Below are 25,888 nucleotides of genomic sequence, written 5' to 3'. Positions count from 1 at the left end.
TTTCCTTTAAAAACAGATAATTTATATTTGTACAACATTTATACACATAAAAACAGCATTTGAATATTACATTTACATTTGTTAAAAACTAAATGTTGTTAAAAACAATAGAAACAACCATGAATAAAATGACCTTTTCTTGTAAAACATCAAATTTGTAAAAGCTATTTAAAATGTATACTAATGATTTAACAAAAGTAATGCTAAGATATTAATGAGTCATGAAAGGAGTGTGGCTATTTGCGCTGGCAAAGCGGTTTTATGGGATCTGATAATTATGAGTTTTTCACTCTCCTGGTATTGGTTGGTGTCGGCAAGAAATTACGAGTAAAAATGTATCTGACACCAAGACAAGACCGAGACACTCCTAGGCCGGTCTTGAGTAGGCTATTACAACACTGAAGATAACTGAGGGATGCATACATTATCCAGAGTCACTAGCCTATACTAGCCTACACTGAATCATAATACAAGTGGGTCTGTCATACAGCCACATAAAACCCCACTGAATAGTGAAGGCTACTTCTTCCTGTCATTTCTTTCACATTGTTTGCTTACCCTGGGGCGGCAGGGTAGTCTAGTGGTTAGAGCGTTGGACTAGTAACCGGAAGGTTCAAATCCCCGAGCTGACTAGATACAAATCTGTCGTTCTGCCCCTGAACAGGCAGTTCTGTTCCTAGGCCGTCATTGAAAATAAGAATTTGTTCTTAACTGACTTGCCTAGTTAAATAAAGGTAAAAATAAATAATAATAATTGAGTGGGACAATTTTGCCACTTGTTTTTCTGTTTGTCTGTTGTTTAAATTATACAATGTATAATTTATTGAAGAAATATGTTATTTATTGCATATATTATTTGTATATTTTATTTATTTATTATTTAGCTACTTTATTGAGGAAAACTTTACTTACTTTACTTACTGATAGCTATCTTATTAAGGTCAATGCACTAACTGTAAATCGCTCTGGATAAAAGCATCTGCTAAATAACTAAAATGTAATCGTTATTAGAGCAGGATCTTAAAGTATTTTGAGGACAATGGGATTTAAATAAAGATGCCTTTATTAACAGTATACTTTCGTATTACTATGTTATTACTATAATGTGTTTGACTATATCATATGACTAGCCCTAGGCTTAACATTGTAGGCTACAAATATTCGGTAAAACTACATTGTCCACGTTAAAAATGTGACGTCACCACGTCATACTCAGCTGGGCTGCATTCAGTAAGTTTTTACGTTCTGGAACGTTCAATTGAACGGAAATGGTACTGAACGACCAGTTGAATAACGTGGAGGTTGTGGGTTGGGGAAACTGATGTATAATAATAACGGTTGCGGGAACGCTGTCAGCATGGCCACTGCCCTTTAAAACGTCACTCGTTGCTTCAAGTCACACCTTACCACACCTACCAAACGGGAGCAAACGTACCTCAGTCTGTTCAAGAACGTACGAAAACGTTTTTGAAAACGTGTCGTTCAGTACAAACAGTTCTGCAACGTAGCAAACGTTCAAGTGAACTGAACGCACCTCTGTTGTGAGAGGACGGAACCGGAGGGAAAACATTATCCACGTCTATCGAAGGCTTCCAGTGAGGGACAATTACACGGATATTGCCTTTTCAATTGAAGCTTTTAAAGGGAATACACATTCGATTTTCTTAAAGAAAATAACGGAATTCATAGTGGCGGGGTAAGTGTAAATCCTATTTACAGGACCTATTTGTTCAAGGAAGGGAAGAAAATGGAGTTGGAGGACGGAGTAGTGTACCAGGACGACATGGGGACATCGGCTATGATGTCGGAGCGGGTATCGGGCCTGGCCAACTCCATCTACCGCGAGTTCGAGAAACTGATAGGAAAATACGACGAAGATGTGGTGAAAGAACTGATGCCGCTCGTCGTGGCTGTGCTGGAGAACCTGGATTCGGTGTTCGCGGAAAACCAGGAGCATGAAGTGGAGCTAGAACTGTTAAAGGAGGACAACGAACAGCTCATCACGCAGTATGAACGGGAGAAAGCGCTGAGGAAACACGCAGAGGAGGTGAGTCCGGGCAGCGAACGACGGAGAGAGGGAGTGAGATGGAGGACATTGACAGCGGATTTTAAACGCAGCCTCTAGCTGCAAGGCCACCCAAGCCAGTGTTTTTCATCACCAAAGCATCCCTACCGATGTCTATGTGTAGTGTAGAACATGCACGTGGTGCAACGTTGTCAACAAGGGATACCCACGAGGCTAATAATCTTATATTGTGGAAAGAGAGCCACGTTCGTAATGTCTATCTGCTTCCCAGTTAGAGGAGTAACTGTGTGATTAGTTTAGCATCATGCTAACAGTAGCCTACCCATCCATGGTGGATTGATTCACAGTAGCCTCAATTTCATCACGCACTAACACACAGCATGCCTGCGACAGATATGTTTTTCTCCTCTAAGTATATAGGTGCGCGTTTGATGTTGCCATGGGAGGACGTAGCCCCCAGTTACAGTCAACCATCCATTCTTTTTTTGTCAGACTGTTTGCCTGCTTGGCTACTGTAGCCTGCAAAAACAGCTGTCAGCCGCTTATCACTTTGCATGAAAATATCTTTAGTATATTGTTTTTTGTCCAAAGATAAACAGAGCCACTGGGAGAACTGTCTTCCTCTCAAGGTAAATCCAATCATGTCATCAGAAACATCCCACCTGTGTTCTGCTCTCACACACCATTAGCTCCTGTCTAGACCGGTGATGTGTATAAACCCTGGATGACTGACAGGGGGTGGTGTATTTAAACCATCTTGGTACTTGTCACTTGTAAAAGAGACTACACATGTTACTGACCCCTACTTAATTCGATGTAATTCTGTTCTCGAAACATTTAATGGAAATACTGTAGAATTCCATTAATTCCTATGGAGGACTGCTCCTACTAGGGAGTGCCAGTATGGCTTCAAAGCCTCTCAATTAAGTGATAATGCTCGAGAAGCCGGTGTTTGGAGGATATATTGGAACGGGTGTTGTTACCGTGCCAATATATCCTCAAAACACTGTCTTCGAAGGCTTTGAATCACTTTTATACAATGGGTAATAATAATGATTGACATATTATTATTCCGTTATTATTAGAGGCTTGTGTCTTTTTTAATATGAAGGGATATTTCACTTTCTCGGTCATAGGAGTAACAACATGAATTGGTGCAGAAATAATGCAGTGCAACTTAAGTTTCGCCATCAGTTGGAAGACTGTCCTCTTTTTTCAGTGAAGGGAGGGAGAGAGGAGGGACGGTAAGTCAGGTGAGAGGCAGCTTCACGGCTGCTCCTTCCCTCCTCTCAGTGACCATCAGATGGAAGACTGTCCTCTTTTTTTCAGTGAAGGGAGGGAGAGAGGAGGGACGGTAAGTCAGGTGAGAGGCAGCTTCACGGCTGCTCCTTCCCTCCTCTCAGTGACCATCAGATGCAGACCATCAGTCCCAGTAAATAAAGGCTGTATATTATGCTCACTCAGCAGTGCCCCGCAAGTAATACAACAAATGTTCTATTACCCGTGTGATCATGGGCCTAAAATGTTCTATTACCCGTGTGATCATGGACCTAAAATGTTCTATTACCCGTGTGATCATGGACCTAAAATGTTCTATTAACTGTGTGATCATGGGCCTAAAATGTTCTATTACCTGTGAGATCATGGACCTAAAATGTTATATTACCTGTGTGATCATGTACGTAAAATGTTTTAACATCATTTGAAAATGGTCTGAGAAAAACAAGGGTAATGAAGAGTAAATCCGATTATGTCGGCACACCCCACGTTGTCACCATAATAAGAGTTCAAAATGCCCACTGTGTTCATACAGTATTTCAGGAGAACATATGAATTCTTTAGACACTCAGAATGGTAACAAATGCATGCTGAGGGCAAATAGAGAGCCACTCTACAAATGATCACTAACTCAAACAGGTCTATAACAGATAAAAATATCAAATAGGTTCCAACTTCCCCCAGTCACACCTTACTAATAGTGAGCGAGCAACTTTCAAACAATGATCCCCACTTTTCCCTATCAGCAAATCAAGGAAATGATGAGGAGCACTACAAAGTTTAGGATATTTTTAAATGAAAGTAAAGTACAGTAATGTTAAGAGTAAAGTAGGAAGACCAGAAAATAGTCCATAATATATTATTATAATTTTTTTCCTTTTGGAAAAGTTGTATTATTACATTTCCTTTAAAAACAGATCATTTATATTTGTACAACATTTATACACATAAAAACAGCATTTGAATATTACATTTACATTTGTTAAAAACTAAATGTTGTTAAAAACAATAGAAACAACCATGAATAAAATGACCTTTTCTTGTAAAACATCAAATTTGTAAAAGCTATTTAAAATGTATACTAATGATTTAACAAAAGTAATGCTAAGATATTAATGAGTCATGAAAGGAGTGTGGCTATTTGCGCTGGCAAAGCGGTTTTATGGGATCTGATAATTATGAGTTTTTCACTCCCCTGGTATTGGTTGGTGTCGGCAAGAAATTACGAGTAAAAATGTATCTGACACCAAGACAAGACCGAGACACTCCTAGGCCGGTCTTGAGTAGGCTATTACAACACTGAAGATAACTGAGGGATGCATACATTATCCAGAGTCACTAGCCTATACTAGCCTACACTGAATCATAATACAAGTGGGTCTGTCATACAGCCACATAAAACCCCACTGAATAGTGAAGGCTACTTCTTCCTGTCATTTCTTTCACATTGTTTGCTTATAACTGATGATCCCTCTTGTGTAGGACAATTTTGCATAGTCAAGCATAGTCAACATGCAGTGATGATGTATTGGGTCTATAGGCCACCTCACAAACCTCATTGTTACGGAACTGTTTTTAATTGCTTAACATTGCATAGGTTTAGGTTAAAAAAAAATTCTGAGCGGTAGATCTCGGATTGCATTTTGACTCAAAGTGATTTTGAATCAGTTGGTGACCACTGCTCTAAACTAAAGCATCAGTAATCAGACGAGTATAGACAAATACAGTCAGGCCCTAAGCGTCCCTAAGTGGGCCGCAATTACCTATTGTAGTTTAGGAAAAGCCCTTGAAACTGTTTATGAATGAGTAGTTACACATTTACATTTATGAGAAGTGAATTAGGCCTCTTGTTATAGAGACAAACATTCCTAATCGGGCAAGGTACATTGGACACACACACACACACACACACACACACACACACACACACACACACACACACACACACACACACACACATAGAGAAGATGCTGTATTCTGCCTCAGAAGCAGCAGGTTTAGTGACTCTGCAATTTATCAAGACTGCTCATCGAATGGAGAGAGGAGGAGAGGATGAGGTGAGAAAGGACAGAACAGAATTAAGAGGACAGGACAAGCAAGTGGAGAAGAGGGGAGATAAAACAGAACTGGGTTTTACTGGCACTTGCAGTATGAAGGGCTTTCATGCTATTTCTGTAGTTACACCGTTTCTCACTGTATCATCCTGAATGAGTTGTTACTTGAGTAATCATGACATTACTACTCAAATATGTAAAAAAAAATATATATATTAATTTGGAGTGTATAATACTGTGAGAATAAAGTTCATCCAAAGCAGTTGAAGTTCCATCCAAAGCAGACTGACCTGCATCGTTTCGACTGCTTTGGATATGCATCTTAAGCTCCTCTAGTAAAGGTAACATATTAAGCTCATCCCTCTAGTAAAGGTAAAGAAATAGGCATCAGGAATAGAAGAGGAACTTAGCATCTGTCCAGGCCCATACACAGAGTCATGACCCTATCTCAGTGGGGAGAACGATCACCATAGAACTAAAGGTTGCCTTGCCCCTACAGCAGACCTAGGATCAGCTCAGCCTACCACAATTTTTACCACAGCCATTTAGGGTCAAAATGACTATACTGAGCTTTGATCAGTGGTTACAGACAACTTCAAGACTGTGGGGCTTCACTTGCAGCACTGCCCAGTCTGGTTTGACCTATTTCTGTGTGTGTTTTGGTTTGTGTCCATGTGTGTGTTTGTTGGACCTCTTGCTGCCCGGCCCTGAGTCTTAGTGAGGGAGAGTTGGATGTGACTCGGACCGTTTGTCTCTCTGTAGTCCCATTGGAGCAAACTCAGCGTGTAGTGCTGTTTTAGGCTTCTCCGCTCTGTCCAGGCTGTGACACAGAAACAGTGAGACACACTCCTCCAGCCCGCCTTGGGTTTCTTCATCCCAGGAAGCCTTGTGTTCCCCAGAAAAGATGCAGATGAGGAGGAGGGGGGCGAGGTTTTCGTATTGTTGGCTGTGTGGGTTATGATTTCCAGGTCATGTGATCCTTTGTGATGGCCAGGGCTCACTGAGAGGGAGAGACTTCCCTGTCCCTTGGCTTCTATTACGTACTCTTGGGCCTGGTGTTGCACCATAAACCTTCCCCATTTTACTCAATATTGACCTAATCTGTTTCCAAGGGAATGGTTTGTCAAACCCTGTTGGATTTTAAAGAGCAACATCTGTCCCCTAATGTCTTCTAGACCACTGTGAAATATAAAAAGGAAAACGCCACATTGCTGCTCATGTTCCTAAGTGATGTTATTGTAACAACGTTTCCACCTTTAGGTCTTCATCAGGCAAAAGTACCTGGATGTGCGTGTGTTCTTCAGCTTTTATAGGCCCCTCTGCCACGCATTGAATCTGTTGTTGTTATTTATTAACAGATCGCTCAAATCGAAAACACAAACCTGGAAAAATAAAGAAGGGTGTTCAGCTGTGTGCATCTTCTCACCACTATGAGGAGTAAAGTCTCCATGATATAGTAGTTCATCACACAGTTCCCTTTGTACAAATGATACACTGTTTGACTGTTTATAGAAATGTGAGTGAGCGTAAGTAGATTTCACTCCAGTTCGACATTCATCCCTAAGGTGTGGTTATAAACTGCCACTTTACAGACATGTGGCAAGTAATACTTCATCCTTAACCAATGTTTTGAATCACAATGAATCTACATGCATGCAAACAATGGCCGCTCCCTCAGAGGTGGCACCATTGCTTCAAAAGTGGTGTGGCAAAATGTGTCTGTGTCTTTTCTGGGGCATGGAGTTTTTCCTGATCATGACCTGGTCAGGTAAAACTCTGGGTCCTATTCGTAGGCTATGACAAAATATTCTTATTATACATAGCTTCCCTTTTCATCTGTGTTATGACTATAGGCCTTATTATACATAGCTTCCCTTTTCCTCTGTGTTATGTCTATAGGCCTGTGCTTTTAATTGTCTGCTCATGTGAATTGAAAACCATCTTGACCTGAGGTGACTCACACTATCACAAACCTTGTTGTTATTCATTCTGAATATAATATCAAAAGAGCCAGAGACAACAACTTCAATGGACAATATACTCTGTAGTTTAGTGAACTACTATAGCAGGGCTGAGCGTTATGCAAAGAATGGTTACAATGACTTTAAATATGAATTACACTCTACACACACACATACACACACAATGTTAAGCAGTGGACTTTGAAAAATAAATACAGAAAGGTTTCAATGTAGAAAGTATACATTTTATGTCATCTGATTAATGATGCTCTTCTGCTATTAATTCTGTAAGCTTTATGTAAGGCAGGGTTACATTTAACATTATACACAGTATACTTTGTAACAGTTTTTTATGTGTAAGTTATAAAACCACTAACCTTCTGTTGTTGTCTGACAATGTTGTTATTATCATGGTTGGCCAGCCTAGTGAAGCAAAGACACAGCCAAGGCTGACTCATCTACAAATCAACATACACCGCTCAAGAAAATAAAGGGAACACTAAAATAACACATCCTAGATCTGAATGAATGAAATATTCTTATTAAATACTTTTTTCTTTACATAGTTGAATGTGCTGACAACAAAATCACACAAAAATTATCAATGGAAATCAAATGGAGGTCTGGATTTGGAGTCACACTCAAAATTAAAGTGGAAAACCACACTACAGGCTGATCCAACTTTGATGTAATGTCCTTAAAACAACTCAAAATGGGGCTCAGTAGTGTGTGTGGCCTCCACGTGCCTGTATGACCTCCCTACAACGCCTGGGCATGCTCCTGATGAGGTGGCGGATGGTCTCCTGAGGGATCTCCTCCCAGACCTAGACTAAAGCATCCGCCAACTCCTGGACAGTCTGTGGTGCAACGTGGTGTTGGTGGATGGAGCGAGACATGATGTCCCAGATGTGCTCAGTTGGATTCAGGTCTGGGGAACGGGCGGGCCAGTCCATAGCATCAATGCCTTCCTCTTGCTGACACACTCCAGCCACACGAGGTCTAGCATTGTCTTGCATTAGGAGGAACCCAGGGCCAACCGCACCAGCATATGGTCTCACAAGGGGTCTGAGGATCTCATCTCGGTAGCATAGGAACTGAGAAGTGGTCTGTGGTCTCCACCTGCAGAACCACTCCTTTATTGGGGGTGTCTTGCTAAATGCCTATAATTTCCACCTGTTGTCTATTCCATTTGCACAACAGCATGTGAAATGTATTGTCAATCAGTGTCACGTTCTGACCTCTATTTCCTTTGTTTTTGTATTTATTTAGTATGGTCAGGGCGTGAGTTGGGTGGGCAGTCTATGTTTGTTTTTCTATGTTTTGGGTCAGTTCTATGTTTTCGGCCTAGTATGGTTCTCAATCAGAGGCAGGTGTCATTAGTTGTCTCTGATTGAGAATCATACTTAGGTAGCCTGGGTTTCACTGTTTGTTGGTGGGTGATTGTTCCTGTTTTTGTGTTTGCACCAGACAGGGCTGTTTTGAGTTCTCACGTTTCTTGTTTTTTCGTTAGTTTGTTCATGTATAGTGTCGTCAATAAAATACAATGAACAACCACCACGCTGCGCTTTGGTCCGCCTCTACTTCACAAGAGGAGAACCGTTACAGAATCACCCACCACAACAGGACCAAGCGGTGTGGTAATGGGCAAAGGAAAAAGCAGCAGCAGGAGCAGCGCGAGGAGGTATGGACATGGGAGGACGAATTAGACGGAAGAGGACCCTGGGCTCAGCCAGGAGAATATCGCCGTCCCAAAGAAGAACTGGAGGCGGCGAAAGCGGAGAGGCGCTGGTATGAGGAGGCAGCGCGGCGTCGTGGATGGAAGCCCGGGAGTCAGCCCCAAAAATTTCTTGGGGGGGGGCTAACAGGGAGTATGGCTACGCCAGGTAGGAGACCTGAGCCAACTTCCTGTGGTTACCGGGGGGCTAGAGAGACCGGGCAGGCACCGTGTTATGCTGTGGAGCGCACGGTGTCCCCAGTGCGGGTGCACAGCCCGGTGCGGTACATTCCAGCTCCGCGTATCGGCCGGGCTAGAGTGGGCATCGAGCCAAGTGCCATGAAGCCGGCTCTACGCATCTGGTCTCCAGTGCGTCTCCTTGGGCCGGCTTACATGGCACCAGCCTTGCGCACGGTGTCCCCGGTTCGCCTGCATAGCCCAGTGCGGGCTATTCCACCTCGCCGCACTGGCAGGGCGACCGGGACCATTCAACCGGGTAAGGTTGGGCAGGCTCGGTGCTCAAGAGCTCCAGTGCGCCTGCACGGCCCGGTCTATCCGTCACCACCTCCACACCCCAGCCCTCCGGTGGCAGCTCCCCGTACCAGGCTGTCTCTCCGGCCCATCTGTCCAGAGCCTTCCTCCTCTCCAGCGCTGCCGGAGTCTCCCGCCTGTCCGGCGCCTCTGCCGGAGCCTCCCGCCTGTCCGGCGCCGCTGCCGGAGCCTCCCGCCTGTCCGGCGCCGCTGCCGGAGCCTCCCGCCTGTCCGGCGCCTCTGCCGGAGCCTCCCGCCTGTCCGGCGCCTCTGCCGGAGCCTCCCGCCTGTCCGGCGCCTCTGCCGGAGCCTCCCGCCTGTCCGGCGCCTCTGCCGGAGCCTCCCGCCTGTCCGGCGCCTCTGCCGGAGCCTCCCGCCTGTCCGGCGCCTCTGCCGGAGCCTCCCGCCTGTCCGGCGCCTCTGCCGGAGCTTCCCGTCTGCCCAGCGCCATCTGAGCTTCCCGTCTGCCCAGCGCCATCTGAGCTTCCCGTCTGCCCAGCGCCGCCAGCGCCGCCCGTCTGCCCAGCGCCGCCCGTCTGCCCAGCGCCGCCAGTGCCTCCCGTCTGCCCAGCGCCAGCGCCGCCCGTCTGCCCAGCGCCGCCAGTGCCGCCCGTCTGCCCAGCGCCGCCAGTGCCGCCCGTCTGCCAGGAGCCGCCAATGCCGCCCGTCTGCCAGGAGCCGCCAATGCCGCCCGTCAGCCAGGGGCCGCCAGTGCCGCCCGTCAGCCAGGGGCCGCCAGTGCCGCCAGTCAGCCAGGGGCCGCCAGTGCCGCCAGTCAGCCAGGGGCCGCCAGTGCCGCCAGTCAGCCAGGGGCCGCCAGTGCCGCCAGTCAACCAGGGGCCGCCAGTCAGCCAGGGGCCGCCAGTGCCGCCAGTCAGCCAGGGGCCGCTAGAGCCCCTCTGTCCCGAGCAGCTGTCCCTCTGTCCCGAGCAGTTGTCCCTCTGTCCCGAGCAGCTGCTTCACCTCTGTCCCGAGCTGCCCCTCTGTCCCAAGCAGCCCCTCTGTCCAGTGGGGTCATTGAGAGGGGTGGGCATGGTGAGTAAGCCACGGAGGCGGACAATAAGGCGGACTGAGACAATGGTGAAGTGGGGTCCGCGTCCCGCGCCATAGCCGCCACCGCGGACAGACGCCCACCCAGACCCTCCCCTATAGGTCAAGGTTTTGCGGCCGGAGTCCGCACCTTTGGGGGGGGGTACTGTCACGTTCTGACCTCTATTTCCTTTGTTTTTGTATTTATTTAGTATGGTCAGGGCGTGAGTTGGGTGGGCAGTCTATGTTTGTTTTTCTATGTTTTGGGTCAGTTCTATGTTTTCGGCCTAGTATGGTTCTCAATCAGAGGCAGGTGTCATTAGTTGTCTCTGATTGAGAATCATACTTAGGTAGCCTGGGTTTCACTGTTTGTTGGTGGGTGATTGTTCCTGTTTTTGTGTTTGCACCAGACAGGGCTGTTTTGAGTTCTCACGTTTCTTGTTTTTTCGTTAGTTTGTTCATGTATAGTGTCGTCAATAAAATACAATGAACAACCACCACGCTGCGCTTTGGTCCGCCTCTACTTCACAAGAGGAGAACCGTTACAATCAGTGTTGCTTCCTAAGTGGACAGTTTGATTTCACAGAAGTGTGATTGACTTGGAGTTACATTGTGTTGTTTAAGTGTTCCCTTAATTTTTTTGAGCAGTGTATGTAACTAGGCCTACTCATTATTATTTGTAAATTAGTCAGTCACCATTTACCCACAATGCATCACATATAAACCCAGCAACAAAAAAAAATCTTCCCTTTTTCAGGACCCTGTCTTTCAAAGGTAATTCATACAAATCTAAATAACTTCATAGATCTTAATTTTTAAGGGTTTAACACTGTTTCCCATACTTGTTCAATGAACATGCACCTGTGGAACGGTCGTTAAGACACTAACAGATTACGGACGGTAGGCAATTAAGGTCACAGTTATGAAAACTTAGGACACTACAGAAGCCTTTCTACTGACTCTGAAAAACACCAAAAGAAAGATGCCCAGGGTCCCTGCTCATCTGAGTGAACGTGCCTTAGGCATGCTGCAAGGAGGCATGAGGACTGCAGATGTGGCCAGGGCAATAAATTGCAATGTCCGTACTGTGAGACGCCTGAGACAGGACGGACAGCTGACCGTCCTCGCAGTGGCAGACCACGTGTAACAACACCTGCACAGGATCGGTACATCCGAACATCACACCTGCAGGACAGGTACAGGATGGCAACAACAACTGCCCGAGTTACACCAGGAACGCACAATCCCTCCACCAGTGCTCAGATTGTCCGCAATAGGCTGAGAGAGGCTGGACAGGTCTTGTAGTCCTGTTGTAAGGCAGGTCCTCACCAGACATCACCGGCAACAGTGTCGACTATGGGCACAAACCCACCATCGCTGGACCAGACAGGATTGGCAAAAAGTGCTCTTCACTGACGAGTCACGGTTTTGTCTCACCAGGTGTGATGGTTGGATTCGCATTTATCGTTGAAGGAATGAGCGTTACACCGAGGCCTGTACTCTGGAGCGGGATTGATTTGGAGGCGGAGGGTCCGTCATGGTCTGGGGCGGTGTGTCACAGCATCATCGGACTGAGCTTGTTGTCATTGCAGGCAATCTGTACGCTGTGCGTTACAGGAAAGACATCCTCCTCCCTCATGTGGTACCCTTCCTGCAGGCTCATCCTGACATGACCCTCCAGCATGACAATGCCACCAGCCATACTGCTCGTCCACTGTGCGTGATTTCCTGCAAGACAGGAATGTCAGTGTTCTGCCATGGCCAGTGAAGAGCCCAGATCTCAATCCCATTGAGCACGTCTGGGACCTGTTGGATCGGAGGGTGAGGGCTAGGGCCATTCTCCCCAGAAATGTCCGGGAACTTGCAGGTGCCTTGGTGGAAGAGTGGGGTAACATATCACAGCAAGAACTGGCAAATCTGGTGCAGTCCATGAGGAGGAGATGCACTGCAGTACTTAATGCATCTGGTGGCCACACCAGATACTGACTGTTACTTTTGATTTTGACCCCCCCTTTGTTCAGGGGCATGTTATTCAATTTCTGTTAGTCACATGTCTGTGGAACTTGTTCAGTTCATGTCTCAGTTGTTGAGTCTTGTTATGTTCATACAAATATTTACACATGTTAAGTTTGTTGAAAATAAACACAGTTGACAGTGAGAGGATGTTTCTTTTGAGATGTTCTTGACCATGGACAGTGAAAACATATTTCACCCTTAAAGACTCTGCTTGCTTAGACTCACTGCACTGCTTCCAACAACACATTGTTGGGACATGAGACGGTCGATGAAACACCAACGTTTCAGATGACACAAACTGACACTGGTAGTACTCCAAAACATATTTTGCAATTTTAACCATCGGTTCAAGAAGTATCTCTGGGTAGGCCAAGGGGCCTCGTTCAGAAGAACAACATTAGATAACTAAAGTGCTGCAGTGGAGAGTGGAGATGATGACAGGGCAGTCCGTGTCCCAAATGGCACCCTATTCCATATATAGTACACAAGTTTTGACCAGAGCCCTAAGGGCCCAACCTAACTGTTGAACCGCATTAACCAGAGTCCCGATGAGGGGTGTTAGGAATCATGGGGGTATGGAATGTTCAATGCTGTGATTCCTCATATGTATCCTCTCCTCTCTCCTTTCCTCTTTATTGTGTCCATCCTTCGCAGCATATTTTGGTTCCCTAGTACTCACGGTAGGAACTGATTGCCAGTCAAATCCATATATTCAATTATTGAATCAACTTATTTCAACATTTTAATTGAAAATAATGTATATTTCATGAAAATAATAATTTTCATGAAGTAGATTTTATTGAATGTTACTCATTCTGTTGCACTCTATTCTAACCAAACCTGCATTACCAGTTCATATCACTAGGTGTCACTATGCACTAGCTCGTCGACAAAGATGGCTGCCTGTCTCTGTATTTGGTGGTGCTAGAATCCATAAATTCACTCTTTATGGTTGTGTTCATATTGTCTGTAGACTGCTCTGTGGTGGAATTTGTAGGTTTTTTACTTTTAAGACAGTGAAATTTGCAACACAAACCTTTGTGAATAATCACCAGCAGTGCAAATAAAATAATATACCAATGAACATTACTGGACTAACAAACTTTCCAGGATCTTCCGTATCCATTGTCCTTGGGTAGCAGCAGCAGATTGTTTCATCTTCTTTATCCTGTGCCAATGTTAGCTGCTGGCTACATGATTGCATCAACCTAGCTAGCTAATGTTAGCTAGCTAGCTATCTAGCAAGGCTACTCTAAAGCTAACATTAGTAGTTTTGTTAGCTAGCTAGCTATAGATTGGATCATTCTAGATAGTTTTAGATGACTAAACTGCTTTTATTAACTGCTTTTATTCACACATGCCTTGTTTTCCATGAAAATGTGTGTTCATTTGCAGGTTTAAAAATATATACTTGTGTATTGATTTTAAGAAAGGTGTTGATGTTTATGGTTAGGTACACATTGGTGCAACGACAGTGCTTTTTTTCGCAAATGCGCTTGTTAAATCACCACCCGTTTGGCGAAGTAGGCTGCGATTCAATGATAAATTAACAGGCACCGCATTGATTATATGCAATGCAGGACAAGCTAGATAAACTAGTAATATTATCAACCATGTGTAGTTAACTAGTGATTGTTTTTTATAAGATACGTTTAATGCTAGCTAGCACCTTACTTTGTCTCCTTGCTGCACTCGCATAACAGGTAGTCAGCCTGCCACGCAGTCTCCTCGTGCAATGTAATCGGCCATGATCGGTGTCCAAAAATGCGGATTACCGATTGTTATGAAAACTTGAAATTGGCCCCAATTAATCGGCCATTCCGATTAATCGGTCGAGCTCTAGTTTCCACTAGACCACAAAGTCAGATTGCTCCAGGATTCCACACTGGAGAGGAGTGTGAGCGAAGAAATAAACCAAGTGCAGAGTCAAAAAACAATGTGCTGGTGCAACCAAACATAGTTGTTGAGAGGTGTAGTTAATTAGGCTCTGTAGGCTGTAGCTAGAAGACCACTGTGACTGACAAGTGAATCCACCTGTCACAGCGAGCGTGGGGGTTACCACATGAAATCCCAGGGACAGGGTTTTATTCACTAAACATGCAAACGGGCTGAAATTGGGGAAGGTACTATGTCAACTTGCCCAATAAGAAATGCCTGCTTTCTTTTCTGTTGCAAAATGTTTTTCTATGACGTGAACTATTAAATTTGTCTGATAAATGTGTTCAGTGCCGCTGCATTCACACCAGATTGAAGTACTGGGGCAAATGCCGTCTTGCCACACGTTTTCCAGCGGCGCTGTGCTCCCTGGTTTGTTCTTCTAGGGGAGAGGAGCACAGAAGGCCTGGGTAATACAGTATGGTGGCCAGATGATTAGCTGCAGCCTTTCTAGCTGTGTTGAACGTTACAGGTAGAAATGTATTCTATAGAATGTTATGGCTTTGTTTAATGATGAAAAAAGATCATTATCTGATGTACTGAAGGCAGCTCTAATTTCAATGCATCTATAAATGTGAAAACAGAAAAGAAGAAAGGAGAGGACTGAAGAGCAGGCTAGAGTAAAGTATTACAGCTGGCAGGATGTGAAAGCACACACACACACACACACACACACTGGATTTCTGTCCAGGACACACTTCTCTGACACACCAGGAGGATGTGGGAGTGGAGGGGACCTGCATTTCCGGGTGAACAGAAGACTTCCAGATCCTGGTCTGTCTATGTAACATAGTAGTAGACATCCCTGCTTCTTAGAGTGTAGTCTAGACTATGTTGTGGCAGTAGCTACACATGTACCCCTCTGTATAACGTACAGGGTGGTCCTGTATTTGGTCAAATAATAATTCTGCTCTCTATATTCGCAGTGTCTCTTTTAAACTGTATTATGTAATGTGTGTGTGTGTGTGTGTGTGTGTGTGTGGTGTGAGAGAGTGGTGTGTGTGTGTACAGTCGTGGCCAATTTTTTTTAGAATGACACAAATATTAATTTCCATTAATTTGCTGCTTCAGTGTCTAGATATTTTTGTCAGATGTTACTATCGAATACTGAAGTATAATTACAAGCAAGTGTCGGAGGCTTTTATTGACAATTACATGAAGTTGATTCAAGGAGTCAATATTTGCAGTGTTGACCCTTCTTTTTAAAGACCTCTGCAATCCGCCCTGGCATGCTGTCAATTAACTTCTGGGCCACATTCTGACTGATGGCAGCCCATTCTTGCGTAATCAATGCTTGGAGTTTGTGAGATTTTTAATTTTTTGTTTGTCCACCCGCCTCTTGAGGATTGACCACAAGTTGTCAATGGGATTAAGGTCTGGGGAGTTTCCTGGCCATGGATCCAAAATATTGATGTTTTGTTCCCCGAGCCACTTAGTTATCACTTTTGCCTTATGGCAAGGTGCTCCATCATGCTGGAAAAGGCATTGTTCGTCACCAAACTGTTCCTGGATGGTTGGGAGAAGTTGCTCTCGGAGGATGTGTTGGTACCATTCTTTATTCATGTCTGTGTTCTTAGGCAGAATTGTGAGTGAGCCCACTCCCTTGGCTGAGAAGCAACCCCACACATGAATGGTCTCAGGATACTTTAGTGTTGGCATGACACAGGACTGATGGTAGCGCTCACCTTGTCTTCTCCGGACAAGCTTTTTTTCGGATGCCCCAAACAATCGGAAAGTGGGTTCATCAGAGAAAATGACTTTACCCCAGTCCTCAGTAGTCCAATCCCTGTACCTTTTGCAGAATATCTGTCTTTCCCCGATGTTTTTCCTGTAGAGAAGTTGCTTCTTTGCTGCCCTTCTTGACACCAGGCCATCCTTTAAAAGTCTTTGCCTTCGTGCAGATGCACTCACACCTGCCTGCTGCCATTCCTGAGCAAGTTCTGTACTGGTGGTTGTAACGTTCTGAGTGTAGTGGGTGAGAAGTCAGGCGCAGGAAGCAGAGAGTTCAGGGGAGTGCTATTTTAATGCACAACAACGGCGAACATAAGCCAACCCCACGAAAACACAGGGCGTAATACAAAACAAACGCCCCAAACAGGGGGACTTAAACTGTCCAGAAAAGACCCACGAAATGGGAAAGCACGTAACTCACAGACGTGCACACAAGTTTACACAACACAGAAGGTCACAATAATTAATCCCGCACAAGGAACCAGGCGGGCCGGCTGACTAAATAAAGCCTCACAAATTATACATAATTCAAAACAGGTGCACTCAATGAACACATAAGGAGGGGGAGGAAATCATCAGTGGCAGCTAGTAGGCCGGCGACGACGACCGCCGAGCGCCACCCGAACGGGAAGGGGAGCCACCTTCGGTCGGAGTCCTGACAGTGGTGCCCCGATCCCACAGCTGAATCAACTTTAGGAGACGGTCCTGGCGCTTGCTGGACTTTCTTGGGCGCGCTGAAGCCTTCTTCACAACAATTGAACCGCTCACCTTGAAGTTCTTGATGAGCCGATAAATGGTTGATTTAGTTGCAATCTTACTGGCAGCAATACCCTTGCCTGTGAAGCCTTTTTTGTGCAAAGCAATGATGACGCCACGTGTTTCCTTGCAGGTAACCATGGTTGACAGAGGAAGAACAATGATTCCAAGCACCACCCTCCTTTTGAAGCTTCAAGTCTGTTATTCGAACTCAATCAGCATGACAGAGTGATCTCCAGCCTTGTCCTCGTCAACACTCACACCTGTATTAATGAGAGAATCACTGACATGATGTCAGCTGGTAATTTTGTGGTAGGGCTGAAATGCAGTGGAATTTTTTGGGGGGATTCAGTTCATTTGCATGGCAAAGAGGGACTTTGCAATTAATTGCAATTAATCTGATCACTCTTCATAACATTCTGGAGTATATGCAAATTGCCATCATACAAACTGAGGCAGCAGACTATGTATTTGTGTCATTCTCAAAACTTTTGGCCACGACTGTATATGTTACTGATGAGAGAGAGTTACTGAGAGTCCTCTCTGTGTGTCTCTGAGCAGAAGTTCATGGAGTTTGAGGACAGTCAGGAGCAGGAGAAGAAGGACCTTCAGAACCATGTGGGCAGAATGGAGTCCCACTCCCGCCAGCTTGAGCTCAAGATCAAGAACTATGCAGACCAAAGTAAGTTTACACACACACACACACACACACACACACACACACACACACACACACACACACACAGGCTGAATCCCAAATCGACCCCTTACCCTCCATTTCGCGTTCACATGCACCATCCGCCATTTGCACTAGTGTCCCAAAGCTGAGTGAGTGAAAGCTATTGAGGGTGTGTAGGGGCTTATTAGCCCCTCCGGTAGGCACTTCCACTGAGCCTGCAACATTGCCTGCTCCATAGCAATGTGCAATCCCATAAAGCACTGCGTTATTTTAGAGTTCTCGCAATTTCCCACAAAAGAATGGAGAGACGTGCCTAATGCATTTGTTTGTCTAATATCGAGACTTGATACATGTAAAAGAAGAAATACCTCTCAAATTAAATGTTTAACTGTTGCTGAGGTTTAGATTTTGTAAAACGACAGGGTGGATTTGTTCATTTGAATTTTATGCTTGTTTTATTATTTAAAAGGGTAACATGAACTGCATCATTCAAGTCAGGAGTGTGTCCTGACGTTGATGGGCTTATTGATCCCCTCGCCGCTCTCTGGAAGTCACCCTCAGAGTTTCGTGAGCAACACGTGACAACAGAGTGATTTGGTAGGGGCGAGGAGGTGGTTTTAGATTCACCATCTCACTCCTGTTTCTCCTCTCTCCCTCTCACACTGAATCCACACATACATTACCCACCCACCCACACAGCCACATACATCCATTTCACATCATTGGTATGCCTACCATTTTGCACACAGCAGTCCATATATAGCATCTCCATGGAGCCCAGTGCAAATGTATTTCCATGATATTCTCTGCCTCTGCCTTTCTCGTCTCCCATTAATCCCTCGGACAACTAATTAGACGCACGCACACACGCACGCACACACACGCATTCATTCACACTCTTTTTGGGTGACAGTAATGGGATTACAGGATTACTGTTACTCCCATCCTCTTTAAGTGGCAGCCAGGCACCACATCCCATTGGTGGATTTAGGAGGGGAGTCTGATGCGGTGCCTTTAGGGAACACATGCATCCACAGTGTGATGTGTTAGCTCAAACCTCTGTTAGCAATGACTTATTGAGGAGGAGAGAACCATAGCTTCATAAACTGACATACTGCTGTTGTTCTTCAGTCTTAGGAAAATGACAATCTGACTGCCAGTTCCTGCTTCAGCCATTTGCTTTATTGTTGTCATGCTAAACAATTGCTAAAGCAGAAACAGACTGGCAACCCAGGCCTGGGAAATGCAGATCGTAACGGCACACGCCCTGTGTGTATAAACAGTTACGACTCCTATTCATATAGTTAACCATCTGTAGAGCACGCTGTCCTGGCTGCTGCCACTCCCAGTCTGTGGTGAATAATTCATGGGTCAATTCATGCGTTCTCCAACCAGGGCAGAGTCCACAGCTACTCTATGTGTAGAGTTGCCCACAAGCTACTCTGTCTGTGTGGATAGTCTTAGACTGCAGGCATCATCTCTTACTTGCCCTCTTACTTCAATTGGGAAGCTTGTATGGAGGAGAAGATGAGTGGACTTCCAGATCCGTGGTTACTTTGCAGGACAGTGATACACTAGAATGCTGTTTAGACATGGTGTGTATCTGCTGCAGGGTTGTGGTCAATTCCATTTCAATTCCAGTCAATTCTGGAAGTACACTGAAATTCCAATTATCTTCAATGCTTTTCAGTTAGGAAAATTGGAATTTGGTTTACTTTCTGAATTGCCTGGAATTAAAATGGAATTGACCCCAACCCTGATCTGCAGACACAACTCTTGGTTTCTTTGACAATGGCGTTCATTGTCTTTTGTCAAAAAGAAACAGAATATTGCGTAGATGCAGTTCTTCCTCTCACCCAGTCCACCCAACAGAGTGAGCCAACGTTCTAAACACACTAACTCGGTCTACATCCTACCCACTCTCGCCACTCCTCAGAGAAGGACCACATAGCTGTCCTGCGGATGGATGCCTGTTGGGCAGGCAGAGAGAAAGGCCCCTACCATAGCTGGCCACAGTCACTGTGGTTTGTATGAATGGCTGGGAAGTATTTCCACCACAATGTGCATGTTAATGTAATACACTGCACTGATGCTTAAAAAACGTGATGAATCAATCCATCCATATGTGGGAACAGTTAGACACCAGGCTAGACATGTACAGTATACATGGTATATGGGTGCAGTTGTATAGCACATGTGTAACGGTTTTCTGTATGAGAAGGAGAGTCGGACCAAATTGCAGCGTGTAGATTGCGATCCATGTTTTAATGAACAAACGTAAAACACAAATCAATACAAACACTCCAAAATAAAGAACGTGATGAACGTAACGAAAACCTAAACAGCCTATCTGGTGAAAATGCCGTGCTGACTCCATGCTGACTGGCAGCTCTGGCTGCTCCATGCTGACTGGCTGCTCTGGCTGCTCCATGCTGACTGGCTGCTCTGGCTGCTCCATGCTGACTGGCGGCCCTGGCTGCTCCATGCTGACTGGCGGCCCTGGCTGCTCCATGCTGACTGGCGGCCCTGGCTGCTCCATGCTGACTGGCGGCTCTGGCTGCTCCATGCTAACTGGCAGCTCTGGCGGCTCCTTGCAGACTGGCAGCTCTGGCGGCTCCTTGCAGACTGGCAGCTCTGGCGGCTCCTTGCAGACTGGCAGCTTTGGCGGCATCCTGCAGACTGGCAGCTCTGGCGGCTCCTTGCAGACTGGCAGCTCCCTGCAGACTGGCAGCTCTATGCAGACTGGCAGCTCTATGCAGACTGGCAGCTCAATGCAGACTGGCAGCTCCTTGCAGACTGGCAGCTCCTTGCAAACTGGCAGCTCCTTGCAAACTGGCAGCTCCTTGCAAACTGGCAGCTCCTTGCAAACTGGCAGCTCCTTGCAAACTGGCAGTTCTGAACAGGCGGGAGACTCCGGCAGCGCTGTAGAGAAGGAAGGCTCTAACAGCGCTAAACAGGCGGGAGACTCCGACAGCGCTGAAGAGGAGGAAGGCTCTGGCAGCGCTGGACAGGCGAGGCGCACTGTAGGCCTGATGCGTGGTGCTGGCACTGGTGGTACTGGGCCGAGGACACGCACAGGAAGCCTGGTGCGGGGAGCTGCTACCGGAGGGCTGGGGTGTGGAGGTGGTACTGGAAAAACCGGACCGTGCAGGCGCACTGGAGCTCTTGAGCACCGAGCCTGCCCAACCTTACCTGGTTGAATGCTCACGGTCGCCCTGCCAGTGCGGCGAGGTGGAATAGCCCGCACTGGGCTATGCAGGCGAACCGGAGACACCGAGCGCAAGGCTGGTGCCATGTAAGCCGGCCCAAGGAGACGCACTGGGGACCAGCTGCGTAGAGCCGGCTTCATGGCATTAGGCTCGACGCTCAATCTAGCCCGGCCGACACGCGGAGCTGGAATATACCGCACCGGGCTATGCACCCGCACTGGAGACACCGTGCGCACCACTGCATAACACGGTGCCTGTCCGGTCTCTCTAGCCCCCCGGTAAGCACAGGGAGTTTGCGCAGGTCTCCTACCTGGCGTAGCCATACTCCCTGTTAGCCCCCCCCCAAGAAATTTTTGGGGCTGCCTCTCGGGCTTCCTTGCCAGCCGTGTTCCCTCATATCGCCGGCTCCTCTCTCCGGCTGCCTCTGCTCTCCTAAGTGCCTCCACCTGTTCCCATGGGAGGCGATCTCTTCCAGCCAGTATCTCCTCCCAAGTGTAACAGCCCTTGCCATCCGAAACGTCCTCCCATGTCCATTCCTCTTTACGCTGCTGTTGCTGCCTGTTGACACGCTGCTTGGTCCGTTGGTTGTGGGTGATTCTGTAACGGTTTTCTGTATGAGAAGGAGAGTCGGACCAAATTGCAGCGTGTAGATTGCGATCCATGTTTTAATGAACAAACGTAAAACACGAATCAATACAAACACTCCAAAATAAAGAACGTGATGAACGTAACGAAAACCTAAACAGCCTATCTGGTGAAAACACATAGACAGGAACAATCACCCACAAACACACAGTGAAACCCAGGCTACCTAAATATGGTTCCCAATCAGAGACAATGACAAACACCTGCCTCTGATTGAGAACCATATCAGGCCGAACATAGAACTAGACAAACTAGACATGTAACATAGAATGCCCACTCAGATCACACCCTGACCAACCACAACATAGAAATATACAAAGTAAACTATGGTCAGGGTGTGACAACATGCAGTATATGGCTCTGGCTAATTAGCCCTGAGACAGGGAGACCTACCTACCTACCTAACTAACTAATCTGGAGTCAGAACAATCTGTCCTCCTCTATGTGATGTGGAGTAGTGGTCCCTCATTCAGGAGATGTGTAATGGCTTGATATAATATCAGTAACACCACAGTGAGATGATGTTAATTAGGGAGATGGGGATGGGGCCCTTATCCTGTAATCTACAGTCAGATAGAATGAATTCATTGGTCCCTGCTATGCTAATCAACGGGAATTCATCCACCAAAGAGGAACTGATCATACTGTAATGAAGACCCATGAATAACGACACGCTGCACCCACTACTGGACTGCACTGCCAGTCCGATGACATCATCATAAATGGCCCACCACCACAGCCTTGTGTGACATGCGTTCCTAGTGCCAGTCGGCTACATCATGGAAATGGTACCGTTGACCTTGTAGTGGTGCCATGTTCCCATGTTATATCATTCTCCCAGTACGCAATTATCTGACTTTCCAGATTATTCTAGGGTTATCCCTGTACCAGAACATCACCATGAAAACCTCTAGCCTCTTCAACTCTGTTTCATCTAGACACAGAGTGGAGATGCTCTGTTTCATCTAGACACATAGTTGAGATACTCTGTTTCATCTAGACACAGAGTGGAGATGCTCTGTTTCATCTAGACACAGAGTGGAGATGCTCTGTTTCATCTAGACACAGAGTTGAGATGCTCTGTTTCATCTAGACACAGAGTGGAGATGCTCTGTTTCATCTAGACACAGAGTGGAGATGCTCTGTTTCATCTAGACACAGAGTGGAGATGCTCTGTTTCATCTAGACACAGAGTGGAGATGCTCTGTTTCATTTAGACACAGAGTGGAGATGCTCTGTTTCATCTAGACACAGAGTGGAGATGCTCTGTTTCATCTAGACACAGAGTGGAGATGCTCTGTTTCATCTAGACACAGAGTGGAGATGCTCTGTTTGATCAGTATACATCAACAGCACATATCAATTCATCACATGAAGTTACCCCGCCCTTATTTTCCTTTCACATCAGAAACAGACACAGATTCCCTCTAGAATAGTCATGGCATTTTCAATTCAAACTTTACCATAACCTCACAGCAGTATTTTCAATTCAAACATTATCCCAGTGTCCCAGCAGCGTTTGAAGAGTGTTAATGTCAGTGTAATTGATAGTATCCCTGTGCTGTTCTCCGGCTGTTGTGCTGCTCCACGCCAGGTTTAGGCTAAACCAGACAGACTAATGGGAGGATTAGGGTTTTTTGTCACCTCTTAAATCGGGCCTATTTAAAATCATTTGAGAGAGATTACTTCCTCTGTGCTGTGAGTTCCCCGCCCCATTGGCGTCACACATCAGTCTAGTGTCTGATGGCTTATTACCGTTGAACCGACGACACCTAGTGGCAGATCATTGTCATTACAGGGAGTAGAGTATAGCTTGTCCCACATCTTTCCTTGTTGGGCTGCTTTCAATCGATGTTGATAATGTGGGCTGGCTGTAGTGGCTATAACAGCGTTGATAACAGACACAGTCGTCTCTCTGGAAACACAAGAATATGAAAGTATTTTATCTCAGTTCAAAGCAGTTCTATTTGTGTGGTCATTTGGCACAATATGGTGTTACTAATGACTCATTGGTTAGCCTCTCTGTCTGTGTGTTTCCTTATAAGAACAGCTACTCATTTAACAGCTGACTAGACTGGCGTTGGAAAAGACTAACTGACTGACTGTCTTGTCTGTCTGACAAACGGATAATCTGATTGACTGTCTGTCTGAAAAACGGATCATCTGACTGACTGTCTGTCTGACAAATTGATCATCTGACTGACTGACTGTCTGACAAACTGATAATCTGACTGACTGACTGTTTTGTCTGTCTGACAAACTGATAATCTGACTGACTGACTGTCTGACAAACTAATCGACTGACTGACTGTCTGACAAACTGATAATCTGACTGACTGACTGTCTTGTCTGTCTGACAAATTGATAATCTGACTGACTGTCTGTCTGACAAACTGATAATCTGACTGACTGTGTCTGACAAATTAATAATCTGACTGACTGACTGTCTGACAAATTGATAATCTGACTGACTGTCTGACAAACTGATAATCTGACTGACTGACTGTCTGTCTGACAAACTGATAATCTGACTGACTGACTGTCTGACTGATGTTCGTTCTTCTCTTCTCCTTCAGTCGGCAGGATGGAAGAGCGAGAGTCTGAGCTGAAGAAGGAGTTCAACTCACTCCATCAAAGACACACAGAGGTAAAGAGAGAGTGAGAGAGAGAGAGAGAGAGAGAGAGAGAGAGAAAAGGGCGAAAATAGGGAACTCTTCCTATCTGTATTGTTTTCCTAAGAATAAGATTTCAAGTACCAAAAGTAAAACGAACCTCTCTGTTCTGTCCATTACAGATGATCCATAACAACACAGAGCATGTAGAACTAACCTGTCTGTTCTGTCCATTACAGATGATCCATAACTACATGGAGCATGTAGAACTAACCTCTCTGTTCTGTCCATTACAGATGATCCATAACTACATGTAGAATGTAGAACTAACCTGTCTGTTCTGTCCATTACAGATGATCCATAACTACATGGAGCATGTAGAACTAACCTGTCTGTTCTGTCCATTACAGATGATCCATAACTACATGGAGCATGTAGAACTAACCTGTCTGTTCTGTCCATTACAGATGATCCATAACAACACAGAGCATGTAGAACTAACCTGTCTGTTCTGTCCATTACAGATTATCCATAACTACATGGAGCATGTAGAACTAACCTGTCTGTTCTGTCCATTACAGATTGTCCATAACTACATGGAGCATGTAGAACTAACCTATCTGTTCTGTCCATTACAGATGATCCATAACTACATGGAGCATGTAGAACTAACCTGTCTGTTCTGTCCATTACAGATGATACATAACTACATGGAGCATGTAGAACTAACCTGTCTGTTCTGTCCATTACAGATGATCCATAACTACATGGAGCATGTAGAACTAACCTGTCTGTTCTGTCCATTACAGATTATCCATAACTACATGGAGCATGTAGAACTAACCTGTCTGTTCTGTCCATTACAGATGATACATAACTACATGGAGCATGTAGAGAGGATCAAGCTCCACCATATGAGTGTAGTAGAGACTTCAGACTCTGGAACTGTGGGCAGAGTCAGGTAAGGCTTGGTGTTATACAGGTAACTGCCAAAATAATTGAAACACTTGATTAAATGAGGGTACAAAGTCTATTGAAAACAGGTACTTCCACACTGGTCTGTTTCCTGAGATAATTAAGGAATTAACATCCCATCCCATGCATAAATATTCTGGGCAGGCCTTTATTTTGGCTACCATGGCTATGCCACCATAGGATGACAATGTCCCCATCCACAGGGGATGAGTGGTTTGATTATTTGACTTAAAAAAAAATGTAACCTTTATTTAACTAGGCAAGTCAGTTAAGATCAAATTGTTATTTATTTATAATGACGGCCTACCCCGGGCAACACTGGGCCAATTGTGAACTGCCGTATGGGACATCCAATCACGGCCTGATGTGATACAGCCTGGATTCAAACCAGGGACTGTAGTGATACCTATTACACTGAGATGCAGTTCCTTAGACTGCTGCGCAACTCGAGAGACAGAGTTGATGAGCATGATAAAGTACTTAAGTAAAAACAATAAAGTGCTACTTAAAGTAATTTTTTGGTATCTGTGCTTTACTATTAATATTTTTGACAACTTTTCAAATAAAATAAAATTGTATTAGTCACATGCGCAGAATACAACAGGTGTAGTAGACCTTACAGTGAAATGCTGAATACAACAGGTGTAGTAGACCTTACAGTGAAATGCTGAATACAACAGGTGTAGTAGACCTTACAGTGAAATGCTGAATACAACAGGTGTAGTAGACCTTACAGT

At 45.4% G+C, this 25,888-nt stretch overlaps 1 protein-coding gene across 5 annotated transcripts in view; it reads left to right on the top strand.

The window, feature by feature from the left end:
* The first annotated feature begins 1,559 nt into the window (after positions 1 to 1,559).
* LOC139365180 (C-Jun-amino-terminal kinase-interacting protein 4-like) overlaps positions 1,560 to 25,888 on the top strand; it is a 73,786-nt gene continuing 49,457 nt past the window's right edge. For all 5 annotated transcript variants that reach the window (XM_071102634.1, XM_071102632.1, XM_071102631.1 and 2 more), the window contains exons 1-4: positions 1,560 to 2,047; positions 17,593 to 17,713; positions 24,141 to 24,211; positions 25,043 to 25,137. In XM_071102634.1, the coding sequence (XP_070958735.1) occupies positions 1,748 to 2,047; positions 17,593 to 17,713; positions 24,141 to 24,211; positions 25,043 to 25,137 (587 nt within the window). In that variant the 5' untranslated portion in view covers positions 1,560 to 1,747. The remainder of the gene's footprint in view (positions 2,048 to 17,592; positions 17,714 to 24,140; positions 24,212 to 25,042; positions 25,138 to 25,888) is intronic.

This window comes from Oncorhynchus clarkii, chromosome 13 (genome assembly GCF_045791955.1).
Source record: "Oncorhynchus clarkii lewisi isolate Uvic-CL-2024 chromosome 13, UVic_Ocla_1.0, whole genome shotgun sequence".
In the NCBI taxonomy this organism is placed as follows: Eukaryota; Metazoa; Chordata; class Actinopteri; order Salmoniformes; family Salmonidae; genus Oncorhynchus; species Oncorhynchus clarkii.
This window is presented reverse-complemented; position numbering and strand designations above follow the sequence as displayed.